The 13,932-nt window shown below is 39.1% G+C and overlaps 1 protein-coding gene across 6 annotated transcripts in view; it reads left to right on the top strand.

Annotated features, from left to right (window-relative positions):
- Positions 1-13,932, top strand: part of PTPRF (protein tyrosine phosphatase receptor type F) — a 630,248-nt gene that overhangs the window by 574,703 nt on the left and 41,613 nt on the right. For all 6 annotated transcript variants that reach the window (XM_070745049.1, XM_070745054.1, XM_070745053.1 and 3 more), the window contains 3 exons: positions 2,023-2,174; positions 5,162-5,277; positions 10,509-10,606. In XM_070745049.1, the coding sequence (XP_070601150.1) occupies positions 2,023-2,174; positions 5,162-5,277; positions 10,509-10,606 (366 nt within the window). The remainder of the gene's footprint in view (positions 1-2,022; positions 2,175-5,161; positions 5,278-10,508; positions 10,607-13,932) is intronic.

The raw sequence follows: 13,932 nt of genomic DNA, 5'->3' as shown, positions 1-13,932 counted from the left end.
ATCACAGCTTGAACTATCTTGCCTTGCATGTAATGAGTCTTTCTCATATATTACATTTCACCTTTTAAGTTGCATTACTGAAATAAATGAACTTTTGCATGATATTCTAGTTTTTCGAGTTTCGCCTGTATGAGCTCCACATTTTCAGTCCTCCATTTTTCTCTGGAAGTGATCCAGCTACGGCTATTTTATAGCTAAACTCCAGTGCTCTTAGAGTTTCTTCTTGGCTATTCTAAACTTTGGTACCTTTCTTGCTTGTTCTAATGTTGATCTTGATTAATCCTACTTGCTATAAACTAAAGCTTCCCTTTAGACTCTCATTATATCAAGTAATGTTGGCTGAAGAGCCATGCAAACATCACAGGTGATATTAGCATTTAGCGTATGTTCTTTCTAAAATGAGAAGGGCCAGGTGTTCAAAATCTTTGTAGCTTCTTTCTTCAACCCCAGCACATTTTAAATTTATTCTCAATAGTATTAACATAGACTCTTAAGTATTGATTACTATTGCTCAAGTTCTTGCATTAAGGTCTGACACAGAATCAGGAGCCAGAGTTGAAATATGGCTCAAATTAATACAGTATATGCATCCTGCTGAGAATCCACAAAAAAGAGACTGATTTGAGTGTTTTTTGCTTATCTTGCAAAAAAAATAATAATAATCAAAGAGGCTGTTTAAAGTTTCCTGTCATGCAAGTTTAGATTAGCAGGAGTTTTCACTGGCTAAAAAGAGGTCAACATATGCTGCTTCCTTGGTCATAGCCAGTGATGGGCTCCTACAGGTACGGCCAGGTACGCAGTAGCCGTAGGAATTTTTTTTTCTTTTTTTTCCCTTCTGGCCTCTGAGTATATTTTTCCTATCACAGTAAATGAGATTGAATGTGTATAATTTTAGAAGAGCTCTCTCTCTCTCTCTCTCTCTCTCTCTCTCTCTCTCTCTCTCTCTCTGTGTGTACACATACAGTTTATATAGTAGATAATGTATATTTTTCTGTGCCTGTGTGTAATATGTACATAGAATTAAATAGTATATTTTGGAAGTTCAGTAATAGTAAATAGATAGGGAAATTGTATCTCTTTGAGGCGAGAAGAGGCCAGACACCCTAACCCAAACCCTTGATGTGAGTGACATCAAGTTGGCCAGCTTTAAGCCAGTCATATGACCTTTAAGCCACCCCCACCTGGTCACGTGGCCGGCAAGCCTAAGCCACGCCCACAGTCTGGTAGTAAAAGTTTTTGCAGCCCTTCACTGGTCATAGCAATTAGTACTATCTATAAAAAGGGTAACTGTGTTCGTTATTGTGTCTCTCCCTGACCTGTAAGGTAAAACTGAAAAGACAATGTACAGATGTTTTCTATTTTGACTTGAGAATAGCATACCTAAATGCTGACCTGTGAATGCACCAGGCAAGGACAACTCTAGTTTTATAGATTACCATTTGAATGCAAATGTATATGTAGGATACCCTAGATCAGGGCAAAGTTGGCTCTTCTATGACTTGTGGACTTCAACCCCCAGAATTCCTGAGCCAATCATGCTAGCTCAGGAATTCTGGGAGTTGAAGTCCACATGTCATGGAAGAGCCAACTTTGCCTACCCCTTGCCCTAGGTGAACATGTTATTTTCAAGGCCTAGATTGTTGCCTTGAAGTGGTACTTATTTATCTACTCACATTTTCATGGTTTCAAACAGCTAATAAACTAAACTACTTAGTCATTACCTATCAGCAACAGTGGCTGCCAAAGACTGTAATTTGACTCTGTGCATTTGAGACTCCAGCTTGCTATAAACTAGATCATTTCATTCTCCAATTGGAATACTTCCTAAGCAAAAAAATCAGCATTTTTGTTTATCAAAGGCGAGACAATTGATTTTGGTCTTAGTATCTGATGATTCCAGGGTTATTGCCCAAGAAAATTGCAGATGGGGATTATTGGACATAGGATAGCAAAAGGATAATGGAAGGAGTTCTTTATTTTTATTTTCATTGTCTATGCCTACTCTTCTTTTCCATTCTCTAGAAGAAATATGCAGCCAGTCCCTACTCAGATGAGATTGTGATGGAGGTATCCCCAAAACAGCAAGATGAACCAGAGATGCTGTGGGTGATGGGGCCTGTCCTTGCGGTCATCTTGATTATCATTATTGTTATTGCAATCCTACTCTTCAAAAGGTAAGCAGCAGCCTATATTTAGAGAAGACACGGTGACTATGTTTCCATATTATGGCAGCTTAAAGGAGCCTAAGTTCTTCACAGAGACTAATATAATGTTAAATCTAAGATAAAAGTCAGCCATCTCTAAGATAGTTTGATTCTATCCAAAGCTTTGCTCACTTGTAGGGCAATGGTGGATATGAGATAACAGTTCATACATTTCATTTTGGAATGGAACGAATGAAACTACGAAATATTTGATAAACCTTTTGTCTGTACAATTAGTCCTTGAATTATGACTACAATTAGGACCATATTTTTGTTGTTAGGCAAAGGTGGCTGTTAAATGTGCCATGCCCAATTTTGCAAAATTGTTAAGGAAATCACTGCAGTTGAGTGAATTGTACAATTCTTAAACAAATCCAGCTTCCACCATAGACTATGCTTTGTCAATGCTAACTAACTGGGAAGGTCAATAATTGTGATTACATGGTCGTATTGCGCTACAACCCCTGTAAACATTTACTGGTTGCCAAGCACTCAAATTATGGGGATGCTGCCGCTTTTATAAATGCAAGGCCCAGTCATAAGTCACTTTTTGCAATATTGTAACTTTGAACAGTAGCTAAACAAATAGTTATACATGATTCCTATCTATAACAGGAATGAGAAACTTCATATAAATGTTTGGTTAAATTTCATAGATTATTATTGCTTAATTTATATAATATCTATGCTCAAGAAGTGTCTTCCCCACCCCACCCACCCATTCCTTTAGTGAAAGGCTTGGTGCTTTAATCCACGAAAATATTGAATTCTGTGTGAGTCAGAAAGAGGCCCTATCCTCTTGGTTGTGACCATGTTCTTGGCAAGAATGTCCAGTGTCATCTGCCTGTGATGTTAAAGTAGCTTATTCACTAACAGCAAATGCAAACTCTTCCATCTCTTATCTAAACAACCTATCATAAATAAATGCTGTAAATAAATGTAGCATTGGTTCCAAGGTGTGGAGGGAAAGAAGGTGACTTTGGATTATTGCATATATGGTTAGTATCTTTGAATAATCCTGGTTTCCTCTTTTATTTCTGCTCTGCGTGGATCAAGCAAACAGGAAAGGTAGTTAGCATCTTTCTATTGTTGTATATGTTGAGATCCAAAGTTTTATCTTGCTAAACCCCAAATATATACTGCTCAAATCAGCCTGGTTTTTTATATTTCTCTGCCTTTTTTGTTACCATACTTCCTGATCCTTTACCTAGCTCATGTCATTATTTGAGTAAATAAATAATTTCACAAGTAAGATGACCATGTTTTAGGGTTTGTCTGTTACGTATATACATGTCTACAATTAGAAAGTTTGGCTAAGAATGTGGTAGGTTCTATTAATCAATTCCATAAGCCTTGTTCTGAATGATTCCTTTTTCCTATTATCAAATAGATTTCTTCTAACTTGACTGCTAGCTTCATTCAGCAGTGGACTATGACCTGGAACGCTAAATTGCATTTGCTGCCGTGGCTTGTAAGTGTTTGCGGAGCCAGCACGATTTTGCTTCGGTATCTGTGGAAATCGCGCACGGAGCCGCAGGTGCACCCGTGTTTCTGCGAGGTTTTACTTGCAATTCCATGCGCAATTTTGCTACCTCCATAGGTGCAGAAGCAAAATCGCGGTGGCCCCGCAAGCACTTACAAGCCACGGCAGCAAACACAATTTACCATTCCGGCTCGTAGCCCACTGCTAGTTTCTTACATAACTGATCATTAGTAAACAAAGTAATGCTATAATGGTAGAGCAGAATTGACTTTTAACAAAAATTGGAGCCCAAAACAAAGTATCTTGGCATTTTTCTATATACTTTTGTTTGAGTAATGAATTCAGATTGATGACATCATTTTTTCTGATGTGGCTGCTTTATAAATTATATCCTCCCAATCTACGCTGTAAACATATAAACAGGGGTGGGCTAACTACCTGGACGGGGGTGGGTGGGAAACGCAGTGGGGTAGCAAAAATGGAGCTCCACCCCAGAGCACCCAATTTGCACTGAAAGACGTTGAAAGAAAATGCAGGGCATCCTGCATAAGCCATGCCCACAGTGTGGTAGTAAAAATTTTGCTAGCCCGTCACTGCATATAAACATATATAATATGTACATCTGCTGGAGCAACCTGACTCTCACTAATTCCTATAAGTTGCAAGTGGTTTCCTGCCATGCAATTTTGTGGTACTTTTTTCCTTTTAAAAAATGGGCTTCTGTCACCAGGAAGACAATTCACTCACCAAAATGTCCCATTTGCCTCGTCTAGGAATTTATCGGAATGCCTTTACCTATATTCAAGAGATTCAAACAGCCAGTTGTGTTTACTCATATGCATGCACGCTTATGCATGTAAACATACACACATATGTAACAATTGGGCTGGCTGAAAAAGAAATCTTTTGTGGCATGCATTAGGAGACTGCTAAGAAGCAGCAGAACCATATGGAGTCATGTGGTTTAATGGTAATCAGTGACCCCACCAATAATATTTCTTGCCATCCCAAAATTTCCTGCAAATCTATCCCACTTAATTTCTAGACAGGTTCTTCTCTGCTTAGTTAGTCAAATCTACCAGGATAAGAGCCTAGGGTGGCAGAATTATGGACATAAATATAATACGAAGAGACAACAAAGCAATTTTATTATGCTATTAACAAATACCTGGGGGGCCTTCAGCCATCCAAGACAAGTATTAATGGCCCAATAAGGTTTACCCTAAAGCACCTTTATCTTTGTACATTACAACTCTTCACATTTTAAATAAATTTTAATACAGAGTATCTTCTGTTTTCTTCCACCATAGGAAATAGTCCCTTAGATATAAATATGAAGAGAAAAAGGAATGTCAAGTTTTTGTCATTGTGTTCCTGTCAAATAGTGGGATTTTGCTATATATGCTTCTATTGCCAGGATCTTGTTATTGTTTCCCAGATTTATCTTGTATAAACTTTTCTTTCTTTCCCTTAGGAAAAGAGCCAATTCCCCCTCGTCCAAGGATGAACATTCCATTGGCCTGAAGGACTCCTTGCTGGCCCACTCCTCTGACCCAGTTGAAATGAGGCGACTTAACTACCAAACACCAGGTGGGCTATAGTTGTCCAGGGATCTTTATCCCTCATATTATGTGTATCTCTTCGTTGGGCGTACCTATTATAGTAGGTTCAAGTTAATCAGCCAAATGAAAGTCCAATCTGCTGATAGATCAGTTGGCAGGTTTGGTAGGCTGGCTCCTGATTGGGTTCCTGAAGTGCTACCTACCTTCTGGTTCTTATGACATGTTAAATTATACAGTCCCTCAGCAGAGTCTCTTCGTAAGGCAGCATTTTCTAGATTTCTTGCTTTTTTGGAGGTTATTTCACTCTCATCTGAGCAGATTTGATTTGTTTTCTCACTTGTTCATGCAAAATAACTTGCCATCCTGCCTTCCATAGATGGTGGAGTTTGTAAAGCATCTAAGCCATTCTAGTAATTAAAAAAGGACATATTTGGCTTCTGAGCTCCACACATCAAGTTGGGGTCTTTTCCCCCCTAAATGATATTGGGGCAGGGAAACATTTCAAGGTGAGATCTGCAAATTTGTTTATGGCAGCATGTAGTCTTTTCTTACTCTACAGTTGGACATGATTTTATTTATTTATTTATTTATTACTTAGATTTGTATGCCGCCCCTCTCCGAAGACTCGGGGCATTACTTTGCTCAGGTCATCTTAGAAACGGAGTAGAGGTTAGGTCTATTCAGGATGTGTGTATATATACTGTATATATAATTATAATTATTATTATTATTAATAATAATAATAATAATAATAATAATAATAATAATTTATTAGATTTGTATGCCGCCTCTCTCCGAAGACTCGGGGCGGCTCACAACACAAATACACAATGTACAAATCCAATATTATATATGGTGGTAGATGGACAATTAATTTTCCTAAGAGGCCACATGGAAATTGGGACTGTAGTGGAGGGCTGGCCCAAAGCGTAGGCCTACACTCACATACCTACATACAGACATAATTAACTCAATCTGTATAATCTGGAGGACAAAAGGGAAAGGGGGGACATGATTGAAACATTTAAATATGTTAAAGGATTAAATAAGGTTCAGGAGGGGAGTGTTTTTAATAGGAAAGTGAACACAAGAACAGGGGGACACAATCTAAGGTTAGTTGGGGAAAAGATCAGAAGCAACGTGAGAAAATATTATTTTACTGGAAGAGTAGTAGATGCTTGGAACAAACTTCCAGCAGACGTGGTTGGTAAATCCACAGTAACTGAATTTAAACATGCCAGGGATAAACATCCATCCATCCTAAGATAAAATACAGGAAATAGTATAAGGGCAGACTAGATGGACCATGAGGTCTTTTTCTGCCGTCAATCTTCTATGTTTCTACATTTACAGTATGTACATACATACATACATAAACTGAAAATCGTAGCAATGGGCTTCAAAATAGAAGTAATGCAGTTGTATTGCGTGCATGAAATACACTTATCTACATTTGATTTCTGATCTCTGATCTACCTCAGATGGCCAGTAGGGGCAGCCCAAGAGCCAGGTGGGCCCCAGACACCATAACATGCCCATGTCAGTGTTAAAAGATACAGTTTGAGGAAGGCAAATTAACAGTAGTTTTTATGTTCAGTCTGGACTAGAATTTGCTCCCATTCTTTGCACCTTGATATTTTATCAATTGATTTTCAAAACTGATACTTTTGTTAACACTCTGAACTATCAGTTGCCTCCATCTAATCTCAGTTTAGGCTAAGTCTGCCGAGAGGGGCGGCATACAAATCTAATTAATAATAATAATTTAAATAGATAATCTATATAAATAATAATAATTTAAATAGATAATCTAAACCAGACAACCACTAAATCATCAGAAGAATGCAACTCTTGAAATATGAAAGATCCTGCTTCGTACATAATCAATTAAACTCCTCTAATTCAGTATAAACCTTTCTACCTTAATAATTTCTACTTCACAAATAGTTCTTACATGAGTTGTCAGTTTCTTTTTATATTTATATTCATTTTCAGCTGAGGCAGCTTTGGTAACACATAGCTGTTATGTGATTGAATAAAATCTGACTCTACTTTGGTCATACGATTATGGTTATTGAGAATGCATGGTTATTGAGAAAATGCCAGATCATAAGACTCGAGACAATCCTAATTATTGATACCTGAGACAAGATAACATTGGTGATAAAATTATCTGTAAAATAATCCTTGTTCATTTTAATACTGTACCTTCTATACTTCCATATGTGTAACTACTGTGGAGCTAAAAATGTTATCCTCAGACCTGGTTTGAAGGTGGGGGTGAGGGCTTTTGTGTTACCTTTTGACCTTCTCTTACTCCTTAACTTTGCCTTTAGCAAAAGTAATGGGATTTCTGTTCTTACAGGTGCCAGTGGCCCCAGTTGCCAGAATATATCAAGTTAGTTTTCTTTCCACCTGCTTTGCTTTTCTCTCACTTCACGCAACTCCTTCTTTACCATCTCCTTTTGTTCAGTACCATGTAGGTCGACCTTCCTCGCCACAAATTTAGTAATGCCATGATCACTTTCTAGTAAGCCAGGATATCTCATCAGCACAAGCTTTTGGTGCTTCTCATGTAAGACGCTCCAGCCTGCACAGGAAGAAAGAAAAAGAGTTTAAAAGTACACAATTTTCTAAGCAGTTCCAATCAGAAATCTTGGAAGTTCTCAGCTGGGCTGAAACATGGAATTGTAATCCTTGGAGAAGGCTATGAGGAGCTGATTTGTAATATTTTGTGGAAATGCTCACCACCTAAAATTGGTCCAGTAGGCTTAGACTTAATCATCCTCTGAATTGCACTTCAACTTTTATTCTCTTGACAATACAGGTAGTCCTCAATTTATAACCACAATCAATCCCAATGTTTATTTATTTAATTTTTTTATGCCGCCCTTCTCCTTAGACTCAGGGCGGCTTACAACATGTTAGCAATAGCACTTTTTTAACAGAGCTAGGCTATTGCCCCCACAATCCGGGTCCCCATTTTACCCACCTCGGAAGGATGGAAGGCTGAGTCAACCTTGAGCCGGTGATGAGATTTGAACCGCTGACCTTCAGATCTACAAGTCAGCTTCAGTGGCCTGCAGTACAGCGCTCTACCTGCTGTGCCACCCCGGCTCATGTAATTTATGTTGTTACGTGAGTTTTGTCCCATTTTACAAACTTTTTTGCCACATTTGTTAAGTGGATCACTGCAGTTGTTAAATTAGTATCAAGATTGTTAAACGAATCGGGTTTCTCCATTGACTTTGCTTGTCAGAAGGTCGCAAAAGGACTCACATGACTTCTGAACACTGCAACTGTCATAAATATGAATCAGTTGTCAAGTATCTGAGTATAAATCATGTGACCATGGGAATGCTGCAAGGGTTGTAAGTGGTCATAAGTCACTCTTTTCAGTGCCATTGTAACTTTGAATGGTCACTAAATGAACCGTTGTAAGTCAAGGACTAACCTGTACTTTGCTGAAACATTTTCAATCCAGGTTACCTTGCTCTCTTTTTCTTTCTTTCCTTCCTTTCTTCCATCTTACACAGCTTCAAATAAAACAAGCATTATTTTAGGGACATTATAATGTTTTGCAGGCAAAGTAACATTTGTGAATTGATTGGCCCCACAGGGTTATAGAATTTGGTGTTCAGGTTCTAAGGATGAAGAGAAAATGAATGCTGATGCTTGAAGAATTAGCAAAGAACAAAGGCAAAATTAGATGACGGAGGCAGAAACAAAGCCTAGTATTATAGTGAGACCACAGCTTAACAGCCTCCTATTTTGTACATTTCAGATAAGGTGGACCAAATTTCTACCCAGGAATTCTCTTCCCCACCCCCTGGTATAAAAAAAATGACAAGTGCATTGTACCCAAAGTAGTCCAATGAAGTACAGTGGTACCTCTACTTAAGAACTTAATTTGTTCTGTGACCAGGTTTTTAAGTAGAAAAGTTTGTAAGAAGCAAATTTTCCCAAAGGAATCAATGTAAAAGCAAATAATGTGTGTGATTGGGGAAACCACAGGGAGGGTGGAGGCCCTGTTTCCTCCCAGTGAGGCCCCATGGAGGCTTCTCCCCGCCTTTTCCGGCCCTGTTTCCTCCCAGGAGATTCCTAGAGAGGCCCCACGGAGGCTTCTCCCTGCCTTTTCTGGTTACAGTTTTGGAGGCTCGGGTTTGTAAGTGGAAAATGGTTCTTGAGAAGAGACCAAAAAATCTTGAACACCCGGTTCTTATCTAGAAAAGTTCATAAGTAGAGGCATTTGTAGGTACCACTGTAGTTAAATTTATTTAAATCGATTCTGCCTCGTTTTTACATCATTTGTTATCTAGACTGTTTGCATAGTCAGTATGAAAATGACACATATGATACCCTTTGTATCAATTTTTATCATGTCTAGTTAGATTATTTGCATTTAAACATGAATTTAAACATGTCTGGGATAAACATAGATCCATTGTAAGATAAAATACAGGAAATAGTATAAGGGCAGACTAGATGGACCATGAGGTCTTTTTCTGCCGTCAGTCTTCTATGTTTCTATGTTTCTAAACAACGTCATGCGGCAAATGACAAAAGTTGCTGCAAATGGTGCAAACTGTCCTAGTGAGATAATGTCATAATAAATAGATAGGATACCATCTCTCGTCAAATGATTAAATAGGATTTTATCGAATTCTGTAAGTTTGTTTTGTTTGGCTATGTATTCTCACCCAGAATGCATCCTCGAGAAAGCCTAATACACAGTCTTTCTGAATGATAAGGTTTATTGATGCTTCTTTAGTGGACGTACAACTTATGACTTGCCTGCCCCAGTCACTTTATGATAAATAAGCTGCTGAGAGAAATGCAAACTGTTCCTCCAGCATCTGTTCACACTTTTATGTTTCTGCACTGTACTGCATATTGTTGATACAAATTGAAGACATGGTCCCATTCTTCAGGAGCTTTATTGCTATTCCTGCAATCTTATTTTAGCCTAAGGACATATAGGGACATCTCTTCAAGACCTCTCACCTCTTCTAGGATATAGTTATATTTGGTATATCAAACCACCTGGTTGATTGTCGTCTCATCTAAGCATGAACAGATATTTTCTGCCTTTTTACAGGCACCGCATGCCACATTGACTTCTTCATGTTGTGTTCTCTGTGCTACTGCTATTCATTGCCATCAGTTCCACTATGCACATATGAAAGAAGACATCTCCCTTTAGCTGAAGAAATATTCTTCCTGATATTATGTTCCCCTCTGTTTTGTTTGATCTGACAGGCATGCGGGACCATCCTCCCATTCCAGTAACAGACCTTGCTGACAATATTGACAGACTGAAAGCCAACGATGGTCTGAAATTCTCCCAGGAATATGAGGTGAGAAGATTGGGGGCGAGGTGTTTTTATTTTATTTTATTTTTATTTATATCGCCATTTTTACAAATACCGCATTTTTCAGAATATAAGACGCACTGGAGTATAAGACACACCTTAGTTTTTGGGGAGGAAAATAGGGAAAAAATCTGCCTACCAGGTGTTGTGTTTGGGCTTGGGCCAGCCGTTGCTCCCACAGATGAGAGTGATGCGGCACAAAGTGAGTGCGAAAGCCTGGCTGACAGCCAGGAAGACGTGACAGACAGCCATGAGGATGAGGCCACTGGTTCAGAGGAGTTGGCAGACAGCACGCAGGACACAGCAGACAGCCCAGGGGATTTGGCATGCAGTCACTTAGACAGTCTATCTTCCTTGGATTCCTCTGCAGACCAATTCATAGACATGCGTAGCCGAAGAGCTATGCAAAGGAGGGCTCAATTAAAGGGCTATTATCAGTTATCAGAGTAGCACCTGGGCTGGGTGTGGCTCTTATACTGAAGGCTGGGTGTGGTTCCCTTAATGAGGGCTAAAGGTATAAAAGGGAACAGAGGCACAAGGCAAACTGTGGCTGTTTATCTGTGTTACTTGGTGGTTCCTGCTTTTCTGTTTCTGTTCCGTGCCTTTGGATTTCAATCCAGCCTTTTCAGGCACATGGGAGGTGAAACCTCTGGGACTTGCTGTTTGCTCTAATCTAAAAATTCAAAGGACTCCTGAAACGTTTCTGCTCCATGCAGGTTGTCTTTGTTTGCTTTTTCCTGTGTTTTGTATTTGGCTGAATTACGCCTTGCACTATCATTATTTCCTGACACTAAGGACTGTTTTGGTTAACCCTTTTTTGTTTGTTTAATACAAGTTTGCTGATTAGAAGAGCATGTGTGTGTTTGATTTATTTTCCTGTTACGAATTGCCTGAGCCCAGTCAGGCAGAACACCAGGTATTCACCTGGCTAGGGTCCTTAGGCTGGTCAGCTTCAGCACATTATTTTATCCCCTGGTTAGGGTTTAAAAAAACCTTATTTGGAGCTAGCAGCAATGGAAAAAACCTGCAAAGATTTATGGCTGGGGAAAAACCTTTGGAGAGAGTAGCAATGAAAAAAGCCTACAAGCCATTAAGAGCCAGGAAGATGGTGAGCGCCTTGTTAGGGCTGGGAAAAAAAGCTTTAAAAAAGCTACATTCAGAGTATAAGACAAACCCAAATTTTCAGCCTCTTTTAGGAGGGAAAGGGTGTGTCTTATACTGCCAAAAATATGTAACTCAAGCTAGCAACTGTACCCAACATTCTTTCCCTCTCCTAGTTTCCTCACAACAATTCTGTGAGTTGGGTTGAGCTGAGAGTATGTGACTGGCCCAAGATCACCCATCTGACTTTCATGGTTAGGGCAAGACTTGAACTCATGGTGTCTTGCTTTTTAATTTGGTGCCTTGACCACTAAAACAGACCAGTTCTTCAGAAAAAACTGGCTATCCTTTATCTTAAGAAAGAGTAACCGTCTATGCCTGTGATGGCGAACCTTTTTTTCCTGGGATGCCGAAAGAGCGTGGGCGTGTGCTATCGTGCATACATGAGTGCCCATACCCATAATTCAGTGCCTGGAAAGGGTGAAAACAGCTTCCCCCGCCTCCAAAAGACCCTCTGGAGGCCAGGAACACTCGTGTTTCACCCTCCTCAGGTTCCAAAGACTTCCCTAGAACTGGAGGAGGGCAAAAATTTCCTCCCCCATCCTCCCAGAGGCTCTGTGGAAGCCAAAAACACCCTCCCAAGAGCCTCTGTGAGCCAAAAATCAGCTGTCCAGTACACACATGCATATTGGAGCTGAGCTAGGGCAATGGCTCGCGTGCCAGCAGATATGGCTCCACGTGCCGCCTGTGGCACCCATGCCATAGGTTCGCCATCACTGGTCTATGCTGTAGTTGACTGTGTGATAACATAATCATATCCATGTTCAGAGTTTATGAAATTCTACTGTTTCACTACCAATTACTCCACTCTTAAGTCTTCTAACCTCTACTCATTTTCTCATTAGCTCAGTCATGACTCCTGATGGTTTAGAGAAAATAGAATAATAAAAATAGCACAATAATACAAAACAAATTATCTCCCATCGTAACTATTTTACTAAACTCTAAAACTCTAAATGCCCATAGTTTTCAACACCTTGCCAAAGTGGGATTCCAGGTAAAACTCTGGGGTCATTATGTTCCAGCACATGAGGGCCTCCACAGAGAAGAGCTATCTTCAAACTTTTGTCCTTCTGAATTGTTGTAGGAACACATTTCTGCAGGCATGCAGTGACTAGGCAAATTTCACTTGGAGGAGGCCATCAGTAATCTATCCTGGAGCAAAGATATGTAAAGCCTTAGAGGTGAAAAACAACTAATTGAATTGGAGATGGGAATCTATTAGCAATCAGTGCTGTAATTAAAGAGCAGGTACATATAGTACTTAAAATCAGGAAATGCTTTCAAGTCCTGAATCTCTTTGTTGGAAATCAGGGAAACCGTAAAACAAAGTGAAAGAAATTATTAAGGGTGAATCTGAAAAGAGATTGCCAAAGATCATGAAAGAGAAGAAAGCAAAATGGATATTACAAGGAACAGTGGAAAGTGTCATGAAGAAAATAGAAGCCAAAACCAAGGAAGACAAAGATCTGATGAAGGAATTTCAGATAATTATTAAAGTCATAAAAATGGAAGAATAAGGGTTAGGGTTAGGAACATCTTCCAAACAAGGTACATCTTGCAAAAAAAATCTCTGAACTCAGAAGGAAGTTGCAACCTTGAATATGCTAAATGACACTTACTAACGGATAATACTTGAATTAAAGATGACTCAATAAAGATGGAAGGAACATACTGAAATTCTGTACAATATAGATGTCAACATCCAAGTTATACTGTAGGATGCTCTGTACCTGCAAGAAGGTCAGGTTCTGAAAAATTAAGGTAGATCAGCATTTCAGTCATTACCACATTGGAAATCTACAGGAATTGATAGATCTACAGAAGCTAATCTACAGAATTATGGCAAGTAACACAAGATTCGGTAAAAGTCCTAATAAAGTTTTACCAGCAAACTGAAAGAATCAAATCGTAGCCCACAGAAATAAATCTGACAACTAGTTGTGCAATATCCTTGCACAAGTTAGCAAAATAATGCTTAGGCTCATCCAATGCAGTTTGGAGCCCAACATGAAAAAGTAGATGCCAGATACTGTATCCAAGTTGGTTTTTTAAAAGCCCAGAAGAATCCTTAAAAACAACAATTCTATAACATCTCAGTTTTCAATAAACAAATTAGGAAACCACACTACATAGGAAACTTTGGTGTG

Source organism: Erythrolamprus reginae, chromosome 3 (assembly GCF_031021105.1).
Source record: "Erythrolamprus reginae isolate rEryReg1 chromosome 3, rEryReg1.hap1, whole genome shotgun sequence".
Classification (NCBI taxonomy): domain Eukaryota; kingdom Metazoa; phylum Chordata; class Lepidosauria; order Squamata; family Dipsadidae; genus Erythrolamprus; species Erythrolamprus reginae.
Note: the sequence above shows the minus strand (reverse complement) of the source record. Positions and strands in the feature narration are given on the sequence as shown.